This window comes from Rhinopithecus bieti, unplaced genomic scaffold (assembly GCF_001698545.2).
Source record: "Rhinopithecus bieti isolate Rb0 unplaced genomic scaffold, ASM169854v2 scaffold_13348, whole genome shotgun sequence".
Lineage (NCBI taxonomy): Eukaryota > Metazoa > Chordata > Mammalia > Primates > Cercopithecidae > Rhinopithecus > Rhinopithecus bieti.
In genome coordinates this window covers 171,821-192,417 of record NW_016808764.1, presented here as the reverse complement: position 1 = coordinate 192,417, position 20,597 = coordinate 171,821, and the positions used below count along the sequence as shown (strand labels likewise).

The following is a 20,597-nucleotide window of genomic DNA, read 5'->3' as shown; positions in this document are numbered from 1 at the left end:
GAGGTACTATCCTCTGACCACCAGGTTCTGTTGGGTCTAGCAGGCTGCCTTCTTCCAGGCTTTGTGCACCAACATTAAAAGGGCAGTCATTTCTCAAAATTGTCTGGGAAATGATTAACTTGTTTCCTTTGATCCTTCCTGCTTTGTGTGAGGACAGTCAAGTAGCAGGGGTGGAGAATGTGTTCTATTATTTTCAACAGTGCTGAGTAAACATTGGGGGAAATTCTGCTACTAGAGAGGTACAATTCTATTTGAGGGTTTGAAGGCATGTGTGTGTGTGTGTGTGTGTGTGTGTGTGTGTCCTTCTGTAAACATAGAGCTATTGAGTACAAAAATATGGCCGTTTCCTCTAAATTTTCTTTCCCCTGTTTTTTTTTAAGGTCTGAATTTCCTGCTGCTATTCACAAAGATGCTTTTTATCTTTAACTTTTTGTTTTCCCCACTTCCAACCCCGGCATTGATCTGCATCCTGACATTTGGAGCTGCCATCTTCCTGTGGCTGATCACCAGACCTCAACCCGTCTTACCTCTTCTTGACCTGAACAATCAGTCTGTGGGAATTGAGGTAATTTACTGGTCATCCTTTTAGTTTGTCAACCTTCATCAAACTCAAACGGTACCTCCAAACCTAGGGATAACTCTTGAAGGGGATTGGGTGTGGCATGGGAAAGTTTTCATGTTACCGATCAACAGGCAATATACAAATTTAAACTTCTATTACTGGCACATTTTCTTTTGTAATAAGGAAGGTTGTATGATGTCAGTAATCTAGATTGGAGTTGGCAAACTACAGGTATGAACAAAATCCATCTTTTTTTGTGCATCTGACAAGTAAAGAATAGTTTTTACCTTTTTTAAGGGATGAGTTAAAAACAAAAATGGGCAAGATGAGGCACGTCCCACAAAGCCTAAAGTGTTTGCTATCTAGCCCTTTACAGAAGTAATTTGACAACCCATGATCTAAATAATAGTGTCAGAACTTTGGGGACAGGAGAACATTTTCATTGAGATACCCAGTGTCTGAGAACAATTAAGCTGTTTCCTCCAGTTAAATTCTAGCTTTGAGTTAAATTTATTTTTCTGAAAACTATAGAAATTGAACTAGGCTCACTCCCCTGGCTTTCAGCAAATTCCCCAGCTTCCTGTATCTATGAACAAATAGAAAGTTCCAACAATGTTCTCATTTCTCCTTCCTTCTGCGCCCATGAATATCTTCGTCTGTTTTCATTTTTTACCCTCTTCAGAGGAAAAAAAAGCATTCCTGTTCCTTCACAAGGCTAACTTCTTCTGTTCTTTTTACAGTCTTCTTTCTCCAAGATAGAGGGAATCTTACTCCAAGCTACCTCTACTCTCCAGCTCCTCTCCCACCTGTGGGTACCTCTGCATGTTCAATGTCTTCATTGACATCTTCTTGTCCCGCTGCATTCCACCACCACCTCTCACTCCTTTCCTTTCCCACCAGAGTTCTTTGAGAGTACTTTGCATATTGATTTCCTCTTCTGAGCTTCAACCCACTGAGATCTGACTGTTTACCACTACCATCTCCTCCACAGTGCTCTAAATCACTCATAACCTAACTTCTAAATTCAATGGCGTCTCTTTCAGCTTTCCTCTCGTTTGACTTGAGACTTCTTTCTTGAAACTCTTCCTTTTGCCTTTTATGATATCCTTCCATGAGATTTCTTCCTAATTTCAAGACAGTCTTTCTTTGTCACTTGGGTTCTTTCCTCTCCTCATACTAGGGTTTTATTCTCAGCATCTCTTGATTCCTCTGCAGCAGGGGTTGGCAGACATATTCTGTAAAGGCCAGGCAGTAAATGGTATAGAATTTGCAGATCACATGGGCTCTTTTGCATCAACTCAATACTGACTGCTGTTGTAGAATAAGAGTACAGTACCAGACAACATGTAAACAAATGAGCATGACTGTGTTCCGATAAAAGTTTAGTTACAAAGGCAGGTGGTAGGCCAGATTCAGTGTGCAGATTATAGTCTGCCAAACCCTCATCTAAATTCTCACGGCTAAGAAAATACCTCCTCTTTTATGACTTGAAAATGTGCCTAAGTCTGTGACACTGAAATCTGATTTTCTATTCTGACCTCAGTGATACTTAAGTAACTTAAGCTCTCCAGGTCTCTTTATGCTTGTTTTCTCCCTTCTCTCTCTCTCTCTCTCTCTCTCTCTCTCTCTCACACACGCACACACACACACACACATGCACATGCACGCACACACACACCTCCTTTCCTATTCTATTTCAGTTAAATGTATATATTTTTACCCAGTTGCCAAAGTTAAGAGTCTGAAACATCTTGGATTCTTCCTTCCTTGCTCTAGGCACGTAAACAGACAGCAAGACCCTGTCTTCCTTCACTAGACAAGGAGCTTTATTTTTGCTATTTTTTCTCTTAATGTGATAGCCCATGGAAATTTTCCCTGATGTCCTAGACTAAGTCAGATCTCTTGTTACAGCCTCGTGTGTTTTCCTGTACTTTTATAGCTCTCACTTTGGATACTAATTTACATTGTTGAATGCTTATTTAATTGTTGCCTGTTCTTCTCTAGATGAAACTTCATGAGGGTTGGACCACTGGACTACACCCGGAGTGCCTCTTGTGGCTCCAGGGTCCATCCCAGGGCCCTGATCCTGTAGCTCCAGCTGACATTTCTAGATGGATTCCTAGCTACTCCCTTTTCTTTTCTTTTCTTTTTTTCTTTCTTTTCTTTTCTTTTTTTTTTTAGAGAAAGTCTCTCTCTTGTACCCCAGACTGGAGTGCAAATGGTGGGATCTTGGCTCACTGCAACCTCTGCTTCCCAGGTTCAAGCAATTCTCCTGCCTCAGCCTCCTGAGTAGCTGGGATTACAGGTGCCCGCCACCACACCCAGCTAATTTTGTATTTTTAGTATAGAGGGGGTTTCACCATGTTGGCCAGGCTGGCCTTGAACTCCTGACCTCGGATGATCCGCCCGCTTTGGCCTCTCAAAGTGCTGAAATTACAGGCATGAGCCACAGCGCCCAGCTAGCTAACCCCTTTTTCTCGAACACACTGTCCTCTAGCTGCCCACCCAACTCTGTGCTGCGTTTTCTTACCTCCATGCCTTTGCTCAGGCTGTTCCTCCACTCTGGAATTTTCTTTTTTCTCCTTTACCCTCCCCAAATCATATCTTTTTGCCAAATGCCTACTTGTCTTAGAAGTCTGTATTGAAATACCATTTCTTCTCTGTAATCTTTCTGCTTAATACAGAACTGGTTGCTTCATTTCCCCCACGAATCCATTTCCTCCAAACTCATTATAGCATGTACATCATGGTATTATATGTCCATTTTTTCCTTATGACCTACTCATACTCCAACAACCCCAGTGTGTGAGGTGCTTAAGGGCAGCTATTTCGTCTTAACTCACATCTACAGTATTTACAGACTACCTAGAACACATAGTATACATTCAGTAGAAGTTTAAACTCGATACTATAAAAAAGACATAAAACTGTACATATCATCTCTCCTCCATATACATACACAGATGGATGCCAGGAGGGTTACCAAAAACATAACAGTGGCCATCTCTGGGTGGGATTACAGATCCACTTTTCTTAAGCGTTTATTACAGTTTTGTATTTTCTCTTTTTTTTCCTGAGACGGAGTCTAACTCCGTTGCCCAGGCTGGAGTGCAGTGGCGCGATCTTGCCTCACTGCAACCTCTGCCTCCCCAGTTCAAGCAATTCTCCTGTCTCAGCCTCCCAAGTAGCTGGGACTACAGGCATCTGCCACCATGCCTGGCTAATTTGTGTATTTTTAGTAGAGACGGGGTTTCACCTTGTTGGTCAGGCTGGTCTCAAACTCCTGACCTCCACCCGCGTCGGCCTCCCAAAGTGCTGGGATTACAGGCGTGAGCCACCGAGCCCAGCCTCTTTCCTATTTTGTAAAATGTCTACAATGTAAATATACTATGATTTGGGGATTTTTAAAAATCAAGTGACTAGCAAAGAGAACATTCCCGTGACCTCAAAATCAGCATTTATGGTCTCTTTGATTCAATTCATAAAGGTTTTGGAAAGAGTGAGGGGAGACTTGGACTTGGCCTAAACTTGGTCTTGTGTCTTAGGGAGGAGCGCGGAAGGGTATTTCCCAGAAGAACAATGACCTAATAAGTCACTGCTTCTCAGATGCCACGACTATGTATGAGGTTTTCCAAAGAGGACTCGCTGTATCTGGTAAGCCTGGTGGTCTGTCCTTGCCTGAAGAAGACAAGGTGGGGTCTGTGGCACATCTCTTTTTCTCTGTCTTACTTCTAAAACCCCAGCTATTTAGATACACTGATCCAAATAGAATCGCAATATGCAAAATAGAGGCAGCATTAGAATACAGTATCAGGATGGGTGTTGGAACCAGTGTAAGACAGACTTAGGTTTGAAGCCCGGTTCTTCCATTTCCACCTTCATAATCTTATGCAAACCACTTTGCTTCTCTGAATCTGTTTCTCAATACAAGAAGAATGTCCCTGCCAAAACTGTTGTTAAAGGGTCAAGGAGATAATAATAGAGGACAGTGTCTTTAACTCACTAGTACCTCATATTTGTTTAGAAACATGCCTTTCATTAATGCAATTCCCTGCATTTACAGATAGACAATCTGAGCCAGGACTAGCAGTCCAGGACTCCTGATGTCTTACATTGTCCTTGACTCTGATACCATCCTACTGGCCCAAGTTACCACTTCTTTGGACTTTTTCAGAGACTACCAAATGGGCTTTGACACATTCATTTGGAATACACCAAGCCTTAATATTTATATCTTATATCATTGAACATAATGCCTGGCACACACACGTTTACTTTTAAAAGCTACTGGTTTATAGCTCTTTCTGTGCCTTTGGTCTTTTGGGTGACATTCTGACTATGTAACTTTTATCCGTTCCTTGACTTCTGCGTGTTAACTAACACTAAGAGGATATTCATAGCCAACTCCTGTCAAGTGTTAACTATACAATAGCTGCTGTACATATATTACTTCATTTTCCCTAAACCGTAGAGATTAGTTACCATCACTGCCATTTTTAAAGATGAGGACCCAGACTCATAGTTTCAAGACCATTACCAAGGTCACAGAACTAGAAAATGTCAGAGCTGATAGGAAAATCTAAGTGTATCTGTTTGACTAGGTTGTTCTATTTTAGGTTGGCTCTTAAGTGTTTTATAAAAGTAGCTACTCCTCCAGACAATTAAAGATTTATTGTCAAGAAAACATCTATCTGAAGACTCCCCTGGGGCCTGTACTTAGTATATCTGGCTCCAAATCAGCATTTATTTATAGACTCCATGCAAATAACAAATAAAAACAAACCAAACATCAGTTTGTTTACTTCTCTGGCAATTTAAGATAGTATATGTCCAATACAGTATAATTTCCTTTGGGATTTTTTCTTTTTTTTTTTCAGAGACAGGATCTTCCTCTGTCACCCAGGCTGGAGTGCGGTGGTGTGGTGGAATATAGCTCACTACAACTTCCAACTCTGGGACTCAAGCAATTCTCCCACCTCAACTTCTCAAGTAGCTAGGACTACAGGCATGTGCTGCCACACCTGGCTAAATTTTTTTTTTCTTTTTTTCTTTTTTGAGACGGAGTCTCGCTCTGTTGCCCAGGGTGGAGTGCCATGGCATGATCTTGGCTCACTACAACCTCTGCCTCCCAGGTTCAAGCAATTCTTTGCCTCAGCCTCCTGAGTAGCTGGGATTACAGGCGTCTGCCACTGTGCCTCGCTGATTTTTGTATTTTTAGTAGAGATGGGGTTTCACCATCTTGGCCAGGCTGGTCCTGAATTCCTGACCTTGTGATCTACCTGCCTTGATCTCCCAAAGTGCTGGGATTACAGGCGTGAGCCACCGCACCTGGCCTACACCTGGTTAATTTTTAAATTTTTTATAGAGACAAGGTCTCACTATGTTGCCCAAGCTAGTCTCAAACTGACTTCAAGAGATAACCCCCTCCCTGACTCCAGCCTCCCAAAGTACTGGGATTACAGGAGTGGGCCACTATGCCCAGCTCTAGTGATTTTCTGTTTTTAGGAGTTTTCTTTATTGATGATGTGTTGTTATTGTGACTAAAACAAGCCATTTAGCATGTGATATGTGGTACATGAGATATATAATTTAGGATTTTTTAAAATACTAAATCCTAAACCAATACTGTTAAAATGGCTTCTCATGGAAGCAGGCACGAGAAATCTGGTGTGGCTACTTACATAGAAAAATGATAGCTGGGCATGGTGGTGGTGCCTGTAATCCTAGCTACTTGGGAGGCTGAGGCAGGAGAATCACTTGAACCTGGGAAGTGGAGGTTGCAGTGAGCCGAGATCGTGCCACTGCACTTCAGCCTGAGTGACACAGGGACACTGTGCCTCAAAAAAAATAAAAAAAGAAAAATGACACTTCTGGGCCTATCTGGGGTTGAATACATTAGCCTTAGCTAGTAGTTTGTTTATCTTGAGAATCACTTGGGGCTATTGTTTAAAATATATATCTTCTGGTTACACTTTAGGTTCACTGAATTAAATTTCCAGATAATGAGACGTAAAATCCTCAGGAAGCTTTGTATTTTAGCAAAGCTTCCAGGAGATTCTGCATACCAGAGTTGGAATTCTACTTAGTTTAGAGTGACAACTTTGCCAAGAATTTGTTAATGGATGGGTTCTTTGTACATGGCCACAGCTTAGAACAAACAGGTCTGAGTTGACTAAGTTAATGAAAGACTAGGCTGTTGCCTGGTCAGGCATTTGGCTAGTAGGTTGAAGCTGATCAAGTCACAGAGTTTAATGAGACCTGAGTTGTTGCCCCTTTGGGACAATTATTTGACTTGTTCCTTAGACACCAGCCTCTGCTAGCATTTTTATCAATCAAGAGGTGATAAGATACAGTATAATTCCTTCCTTCCTTCTTTCCTTCTTTCCTTCCTTCCTTCCTTCCTTCCTTCCTCCCTTCCTTCCTTCCTCCCCTCCTTCCTTCCTTCCTCTCTCTCTCTCTCTCTCTCTCTCTCTCTCTCTTTCTTTCTTTCTTTCTTTCTTTCTTCTCTCTCTGTCTCTTTCCTTCCTTCCTTCCTTCCTTCCTTCCTTCCTTCCTTCCTTCCTTCCTTCCTTCCTTCCTCCCTCCCTCCCTCCCTCCCTCCCTCCCTCACTCCCTCCTTCTCTCTCTCTCTCTCTCTCTCTCTGTCTTTCTTTCTTTAGCGTCTGGCTCTGTTGCCCAGGCTGGAGTGCAGTGGCACAATCTAAGCTCACTGCAACCTCCCCCTCCTGGGCTCAAGCCATCCTTCCACCTCAGTCTCTCAAGTAGCTGGGACTGCAGGCTCATGCCACCACCCATGGCTAATTTTTTATATTTTTTGTAGAGATGGAGTTTTGCCATGTTGCCCAGGCTGGTCTTGAACTCTTGAGCTCAAGTGATCTGCCAACTTCTGCCTCCCAAAGTGCTGGAATTACAGGCATGAGCCACTGTGCCCAGTCCCCAGTATACTTTCTTAGACATTCATCAGCTCTACTACTTGCTGAGTGAGCTTGACCAAGCTGTCTCAGTCCTTCATAATTCTTAGTACAATGCAAATGATAATAGCTGGGAAGACGAGTTAATGTGCTTGGCATGGAGTAAGCATTCAATAAATGGTAGCTATCATTAGTGATTAATGTTAGTACAAATGATCTCATTGGTAGACCACCTAAGGCACACAGCCTGGGGAGCAAGTGACTTCCACTCTGACAAAGCCATGCCTCAGGGAAAGTTAGTCTGAGATGTTACTTCTTAGGCTTTCATGCAGCTGTTTCAATTGGAAGCTAAAGTACTAACATTTTCTATACACAGCCTCCTCATTCATTTTTATATCTCTTTAATCAGAGTGGGTCTCTCTTTCCTGCTTTCCTTCTTTTTTTTCCATCACTTAGTCTAGAAGTTTACTTACTTGCCTCCGAATTCCTAGTAACTGTCTTTACGAATACTTCCTTTTGGCAAGACCTGAATTCCTCTTAGTAATTTGGCTAGATCCTCTCCATACATTTTTCTGCCCTTCTACTTGTCTACTTATAATGGCCTCCTTCTGGCTTAGACGTGAGGGCTTCTAAGCCGCTTAATGTGTTCTTCAGCCTAATATCATTACTTCCTTGAGTTAGCTTTAAAAACTGAGATGCCCTTTATTCTTGTAAATGGATGTTCCCAAACTTATTTTAAGAAAGGCTGAGTAGTTTAGATGTTCAGAAGTTTAATTCTTTTATTGTCAAATGCAAGGTGTAAATTGGAAAAATACTGAAGACAAATACATGAGTATGTGCACACCTGGGTGTGTGTCTCTGTGTTTTTTACAAGCCTTAATATCTTAGAAGATACTCTCATACAAATGGGCAAAGTATGTGAACAAATAAGTCGAGAGTAAATAAAACCTAACAAGGAAAAAGGTGCCACTTTACTAGCTGTTAAAGAAACTTAGACTACAGTAATAACCTTTCAAACCTATCAAACCTGAAAATAGTTTTGTTTTGTTTTGAGACTGAGTTTCGCTTTTGTTGCCCAGGCTGGAATGCGACGGTGCGATCTCAGCTCATCGCAACCTCTGCCTCCCAGGTTGAAGCAATTCTCCTGCCTCAGCCTTCCCAGTAGCTGGGATTACAGGCATGTGCCACCGCGCCCAGCTAATTTTGTATTTTTAGTAGAGACAGGGTTTCTCCATGTTGGTCAGGCTGGTCTCGAACCCCCAACCTCAGGTGATCTGCCCGCCTTGGCCTCCCAAAGTGCTGGGATTACAGGCATCAGCCACCGTGCCCCGCCTTGAAGATAGTTTTTAAAGACACTATTTAGCGGTCTATGAGAGTATGTTAAAACTTGATATGATAGGAGAAAAGTGAATTGTCACATCTGCTCAAGTAAGCAGTGTAGTCTAGGTATCAAAAGCCTGACTGTTCTGAGCCCCCATTCCCTTCCCTTATTACATTTTAGGAGCTCTATTCTAAGGAAATGTTCTAAATTTAAAAGGATCAATTTGAAAATACTTAGCATAATTTAAGGCGTCAAACTTGAAAACAATCTAAATACCCATGATGAAATAAAGTCAACTACAGTAGAACCCTTCATTGACTGGCCATTGAAACCACTACAGAGAAGAAATAATGACATGAAAATACTTACGTCAGATTGGGAGAGGAAGCAAGGTATCAAAGTATTATATTCATTCTATACATGGGGAATGAACATAACTGTAAAACTATGCAAAAGGGCCATAGAATAATATATCAGTGTTAATAATGGTATTTGGGTGATGAGATTGATGACTCATATTTTATTTTTTTATATTTTTATGAGCATAGTTTTTATTGTAGGGAAATTCAATCCGAGATTGTTCAATACAGGCTGTTTGTGTTTACTTGTAGGCTTTTACTTGGTCATGTTTTGTGGGCTAACCCCATATGGATGGTTTTCTCTGAATATCTACATTATCATGCAGGTTACATATTCAACACTGAACCGCTCCTGTTTTATGTAGCATTTCCTAAATGTTTCAAGTATAATTTATAGGACTCTTCATCTTTGAGAACTCAGTGCTTTCTGACTTTGAATTTCCTGGACATATAAGAGAAGCTCAAATCCTTGTTGGACTTATCCTTTGTGTCTTGCCCCTTCTTAATCTCCTTTTAGCTTCCTTGGTCCAGAGAATTTGCAACTGGAGTTGATTTTCTTTTAATATTATGTTTTTAGACAATGGGCCCTGCTTGGGATATAGAAAACCAAACCAGCCCTACAGATGGCTATCCTACAAACAGGTAAGTTGAGTCCATGGTTTTAGACAGATTCTTTCTAACATAGTATTCTGAACTACAGGATATGGTATTGGTCAGTTTTGAGTCTTGACCTCTTCTTCTCCCTCTCTCTCTCACCCCATCTCTCTTTTTTGTAGGTGTCTGATAGAGCAGAGTACCTGGGTTCCTGTCTCTTGCATAAAGGATATAAATCGTCACAGGACCAATTTGTCGGCATCTTTGCTCAGAATAGGCCAGAGGTAACTATGTTGAAGCTAACTAAAGGAAATGAGTCAAGGTTAAGTTTAAACGCTTCAAATGCTATTCCCCATCCAGCACTCCAACACTTTTTAATGCTTTACCAAAGCTATTGTTAAAATTTTCTAATGCTTATTCTGCTTGAAAGAGTTACAACTCAGAACCTACTTAATTTCTGGTTAAGTGTCTAGCACTGTCACCTAGGTGTTCGGACTTCTCTTGTTTCCCAGCCTATCATGCGTCATTTGAAGTCAGTCTGATTGTTACATGAGGAAAATAAGGAAGCTAGAAGGGACCGCCAAATAAGATCTTGAAGATATTGTGGAAAGTATGTATTAGTATTAGAACTGAAACTTGCAATTTGTACTTGAACCAGTAAATTCAGCCATTCATTGCTACTGAGTCTGGCCATAGATGTCTTTCCACAGTGAGCTGGAAGCAGATTTTGACGGTAAGATGACAGAATCAAGCTTATCTCCAAGTTTTGATCAAGTCATTAGGCACATTATCCCTCTGGGGAAGTCTTTTCATGCTTCAAATGCTCCCTAGAAGTGCAGCATATGATACATATAACATACAAAATCTGTGTTAATCAACTGTCTGTGTTATCAGCAAGGCTTCCAGTCAACAGAAGCCATCAGTAGTTAAGTTTTCGGGGAGTTAAGTTCTATGTGGATCTTATTGCAAGTTTACAAACTGCAAGTCCCAGTTCTAATGCTAATACAAATGTAAAAATATTCACCAATAATTTTAGGTGAATCTACATACTCTATTCTTGTCACAGTCAGTCTCAATAGAAAAAGGTTCCCTTGACTCTAGTTTAGGAACTTAACACCTAATCTGATACAGTTAATCCTTGAACAACATGGGGGTTAGGACCACCACCTATTCAGTTAAAAGATCCACAGATAACTCCCCCAAAACTTAACTACTAATAGTCTTCCTTGCTGATAATGTAGACAGTTGATTAACACATATTTTTGCATGTTACATGTATTGTATACTGCTTTCTTACAATGCAGTAAGCTAGAGAAACGAAAATGTCGTTAAGAAAATGATAAGGAAGGGCAAATGTATGTACTATTCATTGGAAAATGTATGTACTATTCATTAGGTGGAAATGGATCATTATAGAGGTCTTCATCTGAGTCATCTTTACCTTGAGTAGGTTGAGGAGGAGGGAGAAGAGAGGTTGATCTTGCTGTCTCAGACCTGGCAGAGGTGGAAGAGGTAGAGGAGGTAGAAAGGGAGGCAGGAAATATAGGCACACTCAATGTAACTTTTATTGAAAAAAAAAATCCACAAGCAGACCTTCACAGTTCAAACCCATGTGTTCAAGGAACAACTGTATAGTCTGCTAGGACTGCCATAATCTAATACACAGACCATGTGGCTTACACAACAGGAATTTATTTTCTCACAGTTCTGGAGTCTAGGAATCCAAGATCAGAGTGTCAGCAGGTTTAGCTTCTCCTGAGGCCTCTCTCCTTGACTTGTAGACAACCACCTTTTCATTTTGTCTTCACATGGCCTTTTCTCTGTGCACATGTATCTGTCATGTCCCTTCTTCTTCATAGAAGGAAGGGATTAGGACCCCACCCTTATAAGTTCGTTTAACCTTAATTACTTCTCTAAAAGCCCTATCTCATACACTGTCACATTGGGGATTAGGGTTTCAACATGAATTTGGGTTGGGCCAGAGGAGGGGAGACAGGGAGACAGGATTCAGTCCATAACATCTACACTGACATTTAAGGCCCATCACTAGCAGATTCCTACCTACCTTTCCAGTTTTATTTCCTGTAGTCTTCACGCTTGCTAATGTGTACCCACACAATGATGTCATGCTATCTGTATTAGTTCGTTATCACACTGTTATGAAGAAATACCTGAGACTGTGTAATTTATAAAGGAAAGGGGTTTAATTGACTCACAGTTCTGCAGTGCTGGGGAGGCTTCAAGAAACTTACAATCATGGTGGAAGGGGAAGCAAACATGTCCTTCTTCACATGGTGGCAGGAAAGAAAAGAATAAGAGCAAAGGGGGTGGAACGCTCCTTATGAAATCAGATCTCATGAGAACTCACTGTTAACAAGAACAATATATTAGTCTGTTTTTATGCTGCTGATAAAGACATACCTAAGACTGGGAAGAAAAGGAGGTTTAATTGGACTTACAGTTCCACATGGCTGGGGAGGCTTCAGAATCATGGCAGGAGGCAAAAGGCACTTCTTACATCACAGCAGCAAGAGAAAATGAGGAAGAAGCAAAAGTGGAAACCCCTGATAAACCCATGAGATCTCACGAGACTTATTCACTATCATGAGAATAGCACAGGAAAGAACGGCACCCATGATTCAATTACCTCCCGCGGGTCCCTCCCACAACATGTGGGAATCCTGGGAGATACAATTGAAGTTGAGATTTGAATGGGGACACACCAAACCATATCACACACAAGTATATATATATATACACACACACACACAGAAATACGTTATACACACACATATATATACACACACACTAGTATACACACACTATATATACACTCATATATATACACACACCCATACATATATACATACACAAATATATATACACACATATATGCACATTTATATACACACACAAATATATGTGTGCATATTCAAATATATGCACACACATGCATATTTATATACACACAAATATATATGCAGATATATTATACACACATTTATATACACACAAATATATACATACACAAATATACACATGTATATTATACACACTTTTATATACACACAACTATGTACACACAAATAAATATGCACATAAACATATATATGAAATTATATATATATATATGTATTTGACAGATGTTTAATGTCCAAATTATGGACAAAAAATATTAAGATAGAGACAGATAACTGAATATAAAATTGGACAGCAACCTTGAAGAAGTCCTTCCTAAAAGAGCATTCAAGTGGCCAATTAGCATGTGGAGAGGTACACTGCCACAATGGTCAACAAGGAAATACAAATACACATGCATATGTATGAGATGTGAATATATTTGTAGATATATACATGAATACACATTTGCATTTTCCTGATGACCATGGTGGTAGTTATTTCAACCAACTGTTGAAAAGGATGTGAAGCAAATTCTGCTACACTCCTAATGTAAATTTAAGTTTGTGAAACCACTTGGAAGTATGCTCAAGAATGTCTATGACTCAGCAGTTCCATTCCAGAAATACGTACATGTTTTCACCAGAGACGTGTACAAGGATGTTTATAGCGGCATTTTTATAACAACAAGAAATTGGAAACAACTCAAATGGCTATCAATAAGAGAATAGATACAATTTGGCATATTTTTACAGGGAAATACTACATAACACTAACAAAACACATTTCTGCCAAATGCGACAATATAAATGAATGTGACAAATAAACAATTAATGAAAAGGCACAAAAAGTGTGCTGTGTATGATTCCATTGTATGAAGCCAAAGAGGTACAAAATGAACCTCTGAGGAGAGAAACCAGGGTAGTGGCTAAACTTGGAAAGCGGAGTGATTGGTCAGAGGGGCACTGGGGGAGGGCTGTGGGATGCTGGAAATGTTCCACATCTTCATCTGGGTAAGATTAGACCACTTAGAACTTTATCCAGCTGCGTGCATTACGCTTCCTCTTTTATGATATAATTTGATACAAAGTTTACTTAAAAATAAAACAAAAGAATTGACGGATTTACTTTTATGCAAAATATTCTGAGTAGGTTATGTGCTTTTGTCAAGAATCCCACAGAAATGCTGTGGTGGCCTTCCCACTTCATGTCTGGATGGATGTAGATATGCCAACACCATGTTAATGCCCCGTGTTCACCTGGATCACTTGGTTCAGAGGTGCCTTTCAGGTTTTTTACTGTCAAGATATTATTTTCTCCATTGTAATTAATATACATCTTCTGGAGTGATAGATACACTGAGAATATGCAAATATCCTGTTTCTCATTATATTTTTTCCCATTTAGATTCAAATTTGTTTCGTATTTTAAAAAATCATAGCATCTATATTACCAGTTTATGATCAGAAAGACATAACCATTGCTACAAGTCTGAGTTGAGTTGACATAATTCTAGCAAAAAGCTACAAAACCAGGCATCTTGGTTAGTCTGTACTGCATGATGGTGGTGAATGCATTGTGTATTTAAATAACTCACAGTATCTTCACTCTGTTTGAGGGCACCCAGAATCTCCAGGTGGAAAAGTCTTGAGTGTATCTCACTTTTCTTTTCTAATTCAATTCTAAGAGAAAAAGAAAACTGTTAAGGCATGTGGGTAAACAGCTCCAGACTTTTTAAAATCATGCTTGCCTCATACACCCTGTTTTCCAAGCACAGAGTCTGAATACATCTCACTTTGTTTCAACCATTGACCCACAACATTCCTGACCTGTGACTTCCCTTCACCTGTACCCAGCTCTTGCATGGGCAACAAAAATGATTAATTTCGTACGCATTTGGAATTTTTAAAACAATGTTGACTGGAAAATAAAATAATGTTAACTATCATCTATATTCCAAATAAATTGAGGTGTCTTAAGAATGCCTCTCTCCCGTGCTTTACCCCTAGCATTATCCTGTGTCAAATCTTCCCTTCTAAGTTTGAAAAAATGGGTACAAATGAAGCAATAATTACAATAAACATAATTTGACCAAACTCACCAGTGAACATGACAACAATTTTCAAATTAGACAATAAAGTATAATTTTGGTTTGCAAGTGGCACACTTAGAACACAATTTTGGAAAGAAAATTGAAAGCAAGAAAATGGGATAAGTCATAGCAAGCTGTTACTAACCAAGAATAACTGGAATAACTACCTCAAAATCAAATGTAACACCCTTTTAAAGACAGAGAGAGCCGGCTGGGCGCGGTGGCTCAAGCCTGTAATCCCAGCACTTTGGGAGGCCGAGACGGGCGGATCACGAGGTCAGGAGATCGAGACCATCCTGGCTAACACGGTGAAACCCCGTCTCTACTAAAAAAAATACAAAAAAACTAGCCGGGTGCGGTGGCGGGCGCCTGTAGTCCCAGCTACTCGGGAGGCTGAGGCAGGAGAATGGCGTGAACCTGGGAGGCGGAGCTTGCAGTGAGCGGAGATGGTGCCACTGCACTCCAGCCTGAGCCACAGAGCCAGACTCCGTCTCAAAAAAAAAAAAAAAAAAAAACAAAAAAAAAAAACAAAAGGTAGAGAGAGCCAAAACTCAATGCAAATAATTTAATTCATCAGAAAGGTTTAATAATTTTAAATATGTATATGCTTCATAGAGTAGCCTTAAGATGTATTAAAAAATTGTAGAACTTCAAGGATAAATCCACCATTATTCTGTGAGATTTCAATGAATCTCTTTATGTTAATTCTGGGTCAAGCAGACAACCTGATTAGCAAGAATATAGAACTCAAACAACACATTAGCTGCCTTGACCTACCATCCCTGACGTAGGTAAAATTTCACATTTCCTTTCAATTCTTTCATGTCTTTATGAGGTAGACCTTTTTTCATGAATACAGAGGCAAAAATTCAAAACATAATATCAGCAAATAGGGCATAACAGTTTATGAAGAAGAAATTGAGTTTAATCCCAGGTATGAAAGGAAGAGTTAATATTAGAAAACTTGTACAAAGTAATTTGACATGTTAAAAGTTATTTTTAAACGATCATTTCAATATCTACTCACAACAAAAAACAAAAGTAGAAATAGAATGTAAAATTTTGATCTATTAAGTATCTATTAGAAGAAAAAAACTAGAGTGAACATTATCATTCCAAGTGGGGGAATGTGAAAGGAATACACTTGCACATCAGGATCAAGATAAGGATGCCCATGTATAAGAATTATAAAAAAGCACTGTTGACTGGAGCAGGAGCCAGGAGACTAGAAAATCCCCGCTCTCTGGAGAGCTGGTGAGTAGACTGTGGGGTGTTCACACATTGGGATATCAATATGGATGAGCTACAGTGGCACACAGCAACACAGACACATCTTACCATGCAACACTGAGGGAAATATAGTCATTGCTCTAGATACAGATGCATGGATCTTTGGGGAGAAACAGGTAAATGCTAGCAAAGAAGAGGTGCTTTCAGAATGGCAGCATAACCAGTCCCATGGAACTGCTTCCCTGTGAAACAACCACAGCTAGTAAAGATCATCTAATAAATTACTATTTAAACTCTCTGGTGATTGTCCCAAGGGCATACCTTTATTCAGGAAAATCTTCTAAAATGAGATAAGAACAGTGAGTCTGTGGCACTTGAGATATTACTGGTTCCTCTTCTTCAGCCCCTCACCTCTGGAGGCAGAGGACCTCCATTCTGGGGGTGCAGCCCAAGCTCTGGCTTCTGAGATTTACCTCAGAAGTTTGTTGTGCATGTTCACCATTCATTCCTTTTTATTGCTGAGTTGTATTCTATGTTCATGATTTCAGTCCTAATATTTTATTCAACATATGTTAACTGGATACAGAACACTGAGTGGATGTGAAACCGTCTGCACAGGGTTAACAAGAGTTCTGGACAGCAATAGAGTTAGAATTAAGCACTAATCAGGCTGTACTTTGGCCCAGTTCCCTGTAACTGAAAGTCAGGCAACGTTAGACTCTGACTATCTGCATCCCCATTGTTCCTGTAGGTAGAATCTCTGATGCTAGAATCATGAGACTTTTGTTTAAGAAATGCATGAAATGTTTTTCAGATCCTGAATTTCAGTTGCCACCAACCAGTTTGAAGACCCCTACAAAGGAATGGGATCAGCATGAGAACACAGTTTTTTCTCTTTGTCCCATGACTTCACCCTGCACTCTTAACAAGTCAACCATCTCCACACTTTGGCTCCATCTAAAACCCTTAAAAGCCTTAGCCCCAAACTCTTCAGGGAGACGGATTTGAGGTCTCCTCCCATCTCCTCATTCAACAGCCCTATAATTAAACCTCTTTTGCTGCTGCAGCCTGGTGTCTCAGCATATTGACTTCCCCTGTGCCCTGGGCAATGGCCCTACTCCACTTACGGAAGTTTTAGATAAGAAGCCTTTTCAGAGCCACGGGCACTCCATGCTGGCTCTTCTTGGCCCCAGGGGTTAGTGGAGCATGTTCCTTGGAGAACAGCGGTTGGTTCCCAGCGTAGCTCTCCCAGCTGCCACTGTGAAGCAGAATGTTGACTCTGATTTTCATTAGATCAAAGTACACCTGAATGTTTGCCACATGGAAAATGTGATGTGCTATGGAGATGTGCCAACTATCTTCCCTGCAGGGCAAGATGATCCTTCTAGAAGGGCATCCATTTGTGTAAGCCAAGCCGGGATATGTAAGCTGCCTTTTCCAACCTGTCTTACGTTGGCCTCTGGTAACCTCTGTTTTAAATACAAGTGATTAAGGATACTCTGTAGAAATAGAACAAATGCAATGTTACACCAACTGGAAGTGTGTTTTTACTCTGTGTGATTGAATCATTACAGGCTTCCCCCTGTAGTGATCACAGCAGTGTCTTGAAAGCCAGATTCCCAGCAGCACTGATGCAGGACCACGGACTGGTGAGAAACGTTTCAGTGGTATGTATCTTTTGGCTTTGTTCTCTAGTTAGAATTCATCACTTCATGTTCCACCATGAAAATGAAGACATATATGAGCTCTGAGAGTTATTCACAAACTCAAAACACCTTTACCTACAATGTTCCACTGCTTTGAGGCTAGAGAGAGGAATGCTGCTGAAAGCCCTAAATCCTGGAATGTCTTGAGAGACACCATAGGAAAGATGACTCCATATTCCAGACAACACCCCTGTATGCATCAGCCACTCGGGATCATCTGGGACTCCAACTGTCAGAAACACTAATTTCAGAGTGAAAAACAGCAAAGTAAAAGAAGAACGCATACCCAGAGGGTCACTAATGACAAACTGGCTGAGTGCCATCAGCGTAAACAGCATTTAACTTAGGTAAATTAGGTAAATTTTAGCTGACTCTTAACTACTTAAGATTAATTACCGCATAAGAAAAATAAAAGTATCCTAAATTGTACAGCTCAGATATAAGAAATTTGACAGACATCTCCTAAAACTTGGCAACAACATTAAAATGTATATGACATTGCCAATTATCAGTTGTAAAGCTAAAAGAAATGTTTAAGCCAATTAATAAGGCAAAAACTTTTCATCAACCATGTCAAGAAAATAGCAGACTCATCTTTCCATTTTCTCTATGGAGAAGGATGCTGTGAAGTCATTGGCAGTGGAGAGGGCCCCAGCGGGCAGGCATTAAAGAAAGTGGGTTAGAATGGCTGTCGGGCAGCTGGTTCATAGAAATGTGGCATTTTCCCAGAACTGGTGATGTTTGTAGCATCTGCTGGCTTTTAAAATGTATGAGTTGTGATTTCTCTTCTCATTCTACACAATCTCTTTCTTAAGAGGATACCCACATTGGAGAAACTTCAAGTCCCATAAATCTGGGTCTATCTGTAGTTTTCAGCTTGTTATTTTGCTAAGCAATAACATTGGAAACTAAATCAGATTCAGCCAAAGTGACCTACCAGCTATCTGCATTTTCAGTTCATAAAACAATAATATTTTAACATGAAAAATAGGAAAAACAGTTGTTACTGAGATAAAAGGGCACCTTAATAAAAGATGTAAGAAAACACAAACATGCTGCCCTCATTTCCTCCTTGCTTTTCTGGGGAACCTGAAACAGAGATGATGTCTCCACAGACTGGCCAAAGCCACCCTGCCCCCAAGCATCCATTGCCCAAGAGGCAGAAGGTGGGCCCTGACGTCACTGCCTGCCACCCAGATGACCTATCCATGGCCTCCCAGCTGCACACCCAGCACCCGACAGGCCTGAGGGCCAGATACCTACATGGCCTGAGCACCTCCCTGCCTCAGGACTGGCCGCACATCCCTCCCTGTTAGAGTGACCCAACTGTGAGGCTCTGCTGCTGTCCAACATGGGGATTTTAACCCAAAGGGCAATAGCTCTCCCCTTCTGGCAGGTGCTTCAGTGATCAAAGAGGGCCCCTGCTTATCTTCAGGAGTCTCAGGGCATGGAACTGGGCTCTGCCTCTAACCCCATTTCACTTTAGCGAAGAACCTCATTCATCATCAGCCTCCCTGAAGGGCCTCAAGAACCCAGATAAGGGCCATAGATTACTTTAAACACTTGACTCAGGCAATAAGATCTAAGCGAACCTGTGCTCCTGTTCCCACTCCTGCCAGAGGAGTGAGTAGCTTAACTCAATAACTTGGCTTGGCCTGGGCCCTGCTCCCAGTGAGCGGCCAACATTGAACCAGAATCCATGCTCCAGAGGATGCTCCCAGCATAGAACCAGAATCCTCCCTTCAGAGGAGGCTCCTGGGGCTTTGCTACTAGTACAAAGGATGGTAGGAAGAAGCACTCACTTGTGAACTTGGTAGTTCAAGACAGCCAGGCCTACAGTCTGGTGGAGACTCTCATCTGCCTTTGTGTGAACATGGTCTGCAAGCCTGGGACCTGGGACTGCACAGATGATCCCGAACTGCCCTGGCTCAGCTGTTGGGTGGGGGATTCTTGGCCCCTGGTCTCCTGTAGATGATGTGTCATACCCTCCTGCTGGGCTCTGGCTGTGTTTGTCTCAGGTGAACTTTTCATCCAAGATATTTTCTGAGCACTGGAAAAACTAGAAGCTGAGACTCCCAAGGTCTGCTTACTAATAAAGGCTCTGAGCCTGACTTTCAGCAGTTTCCAATACTTACCCAAAATAATCAAATTGGGTAAGACATTGTCCACTTCACAATGAAATCTTGCTTGTGGAGGTTTCCTCTGAGAGAATGGGGACAGCCACCAGGGATTCCCTCTGCCGTGGGAGGCCCAGGGCTACTGGCGGCTGTGCTCCACCCACCAGGGGGATGACCCTTGGACCTTCGTGTTGCACATGGGCTCTGGCATGCTGGGACACAGCTGTGTTGCTCACACCTGTGTGCTGCCCACCTGGTTGAACCAGCTGGCATCCAAGGCTGCTCTCCACAGCCTGTTTCAGCCCAGCGGCAGGTAGAACCTTAGCCTCTGTTGTTCTAATTGCTGTGACTAAAGCACCAAACTTCTCGGATTGATCCAGAACTGTGCCCCCTGGGTGGCAGAGTGCCCTTGCTGAGCCTAGTTACCAAGAGCGGGCGTGGACTGGACAAAACATCCTCTGGAATGCATTGGGTCTAGCCCTGTGTCATGGCATTCACATTTAACGGATAAATTTAAAATAGCAATAGTAGTAATGATTAGCTGTGATTTCTTGAAAGTTTTATGGACCCTTATTTTTGCAGTTCTCAAGGTGTTTTGAGGACCACAGGGGGTCCCTGAAACCCTTTCAGGTGTCCACAAGGTCCTGCCTTCCCCACCCACATGCCAGTGAGAGGCTGGGTTTTGTGCACAGACTGTGTTCAAAGCAGGACATTGCAACAGATTGAGTGAAAAAGTGGATACAAGATTCCAACTTCTTTTATTAAGGTAGATATTCAATGAAGAGGTTTGCAGAAATGTAAAGCCAA

At 41.3% G+C, this 20,597-nt stretch overlaps 1 protein-coding gene across 1 annotated transcript in view; it reads left to right on the top strand.

Annotated features, from left to right (window-relative positions):
• Positions 1 to 20,107, top strand: part of LOC108538804 (long-chain-fatty-acid--CoA ligase 5-like) — a 45,362-nt gene extending 25,255 nt beyond the window's left edge. Inside the window, exons 2-6 of the mRNA XM_017887100.1 lie at positions 381 to 565; positions 4,108 to 4,216; positions 9,731 to 9,795; positions 9,930 to 10,031; positions 19,883 to 20,107. Coding sequence (XP_017742589.1) covers positions 410 to 565; positions 4,108 to 4,216; positions 9,731 to 9,795; positions 9,930 to 10,031; positions 19,883 to 20,107 — 657 coding nt within the window. The 5' untranslated portion in view covers positions 381 to 409. The remainder of the gene's footprint in view (positions 1 to 380; positions 566 to 4,107; positions 4,217 to 9,730; positions 9,796 to 9,929; positions 10,032 to 19,882) is intronic.
• The last annotated feature ends 490 nt before the right edge of the window (positions 20,108 to 20,597 follow it).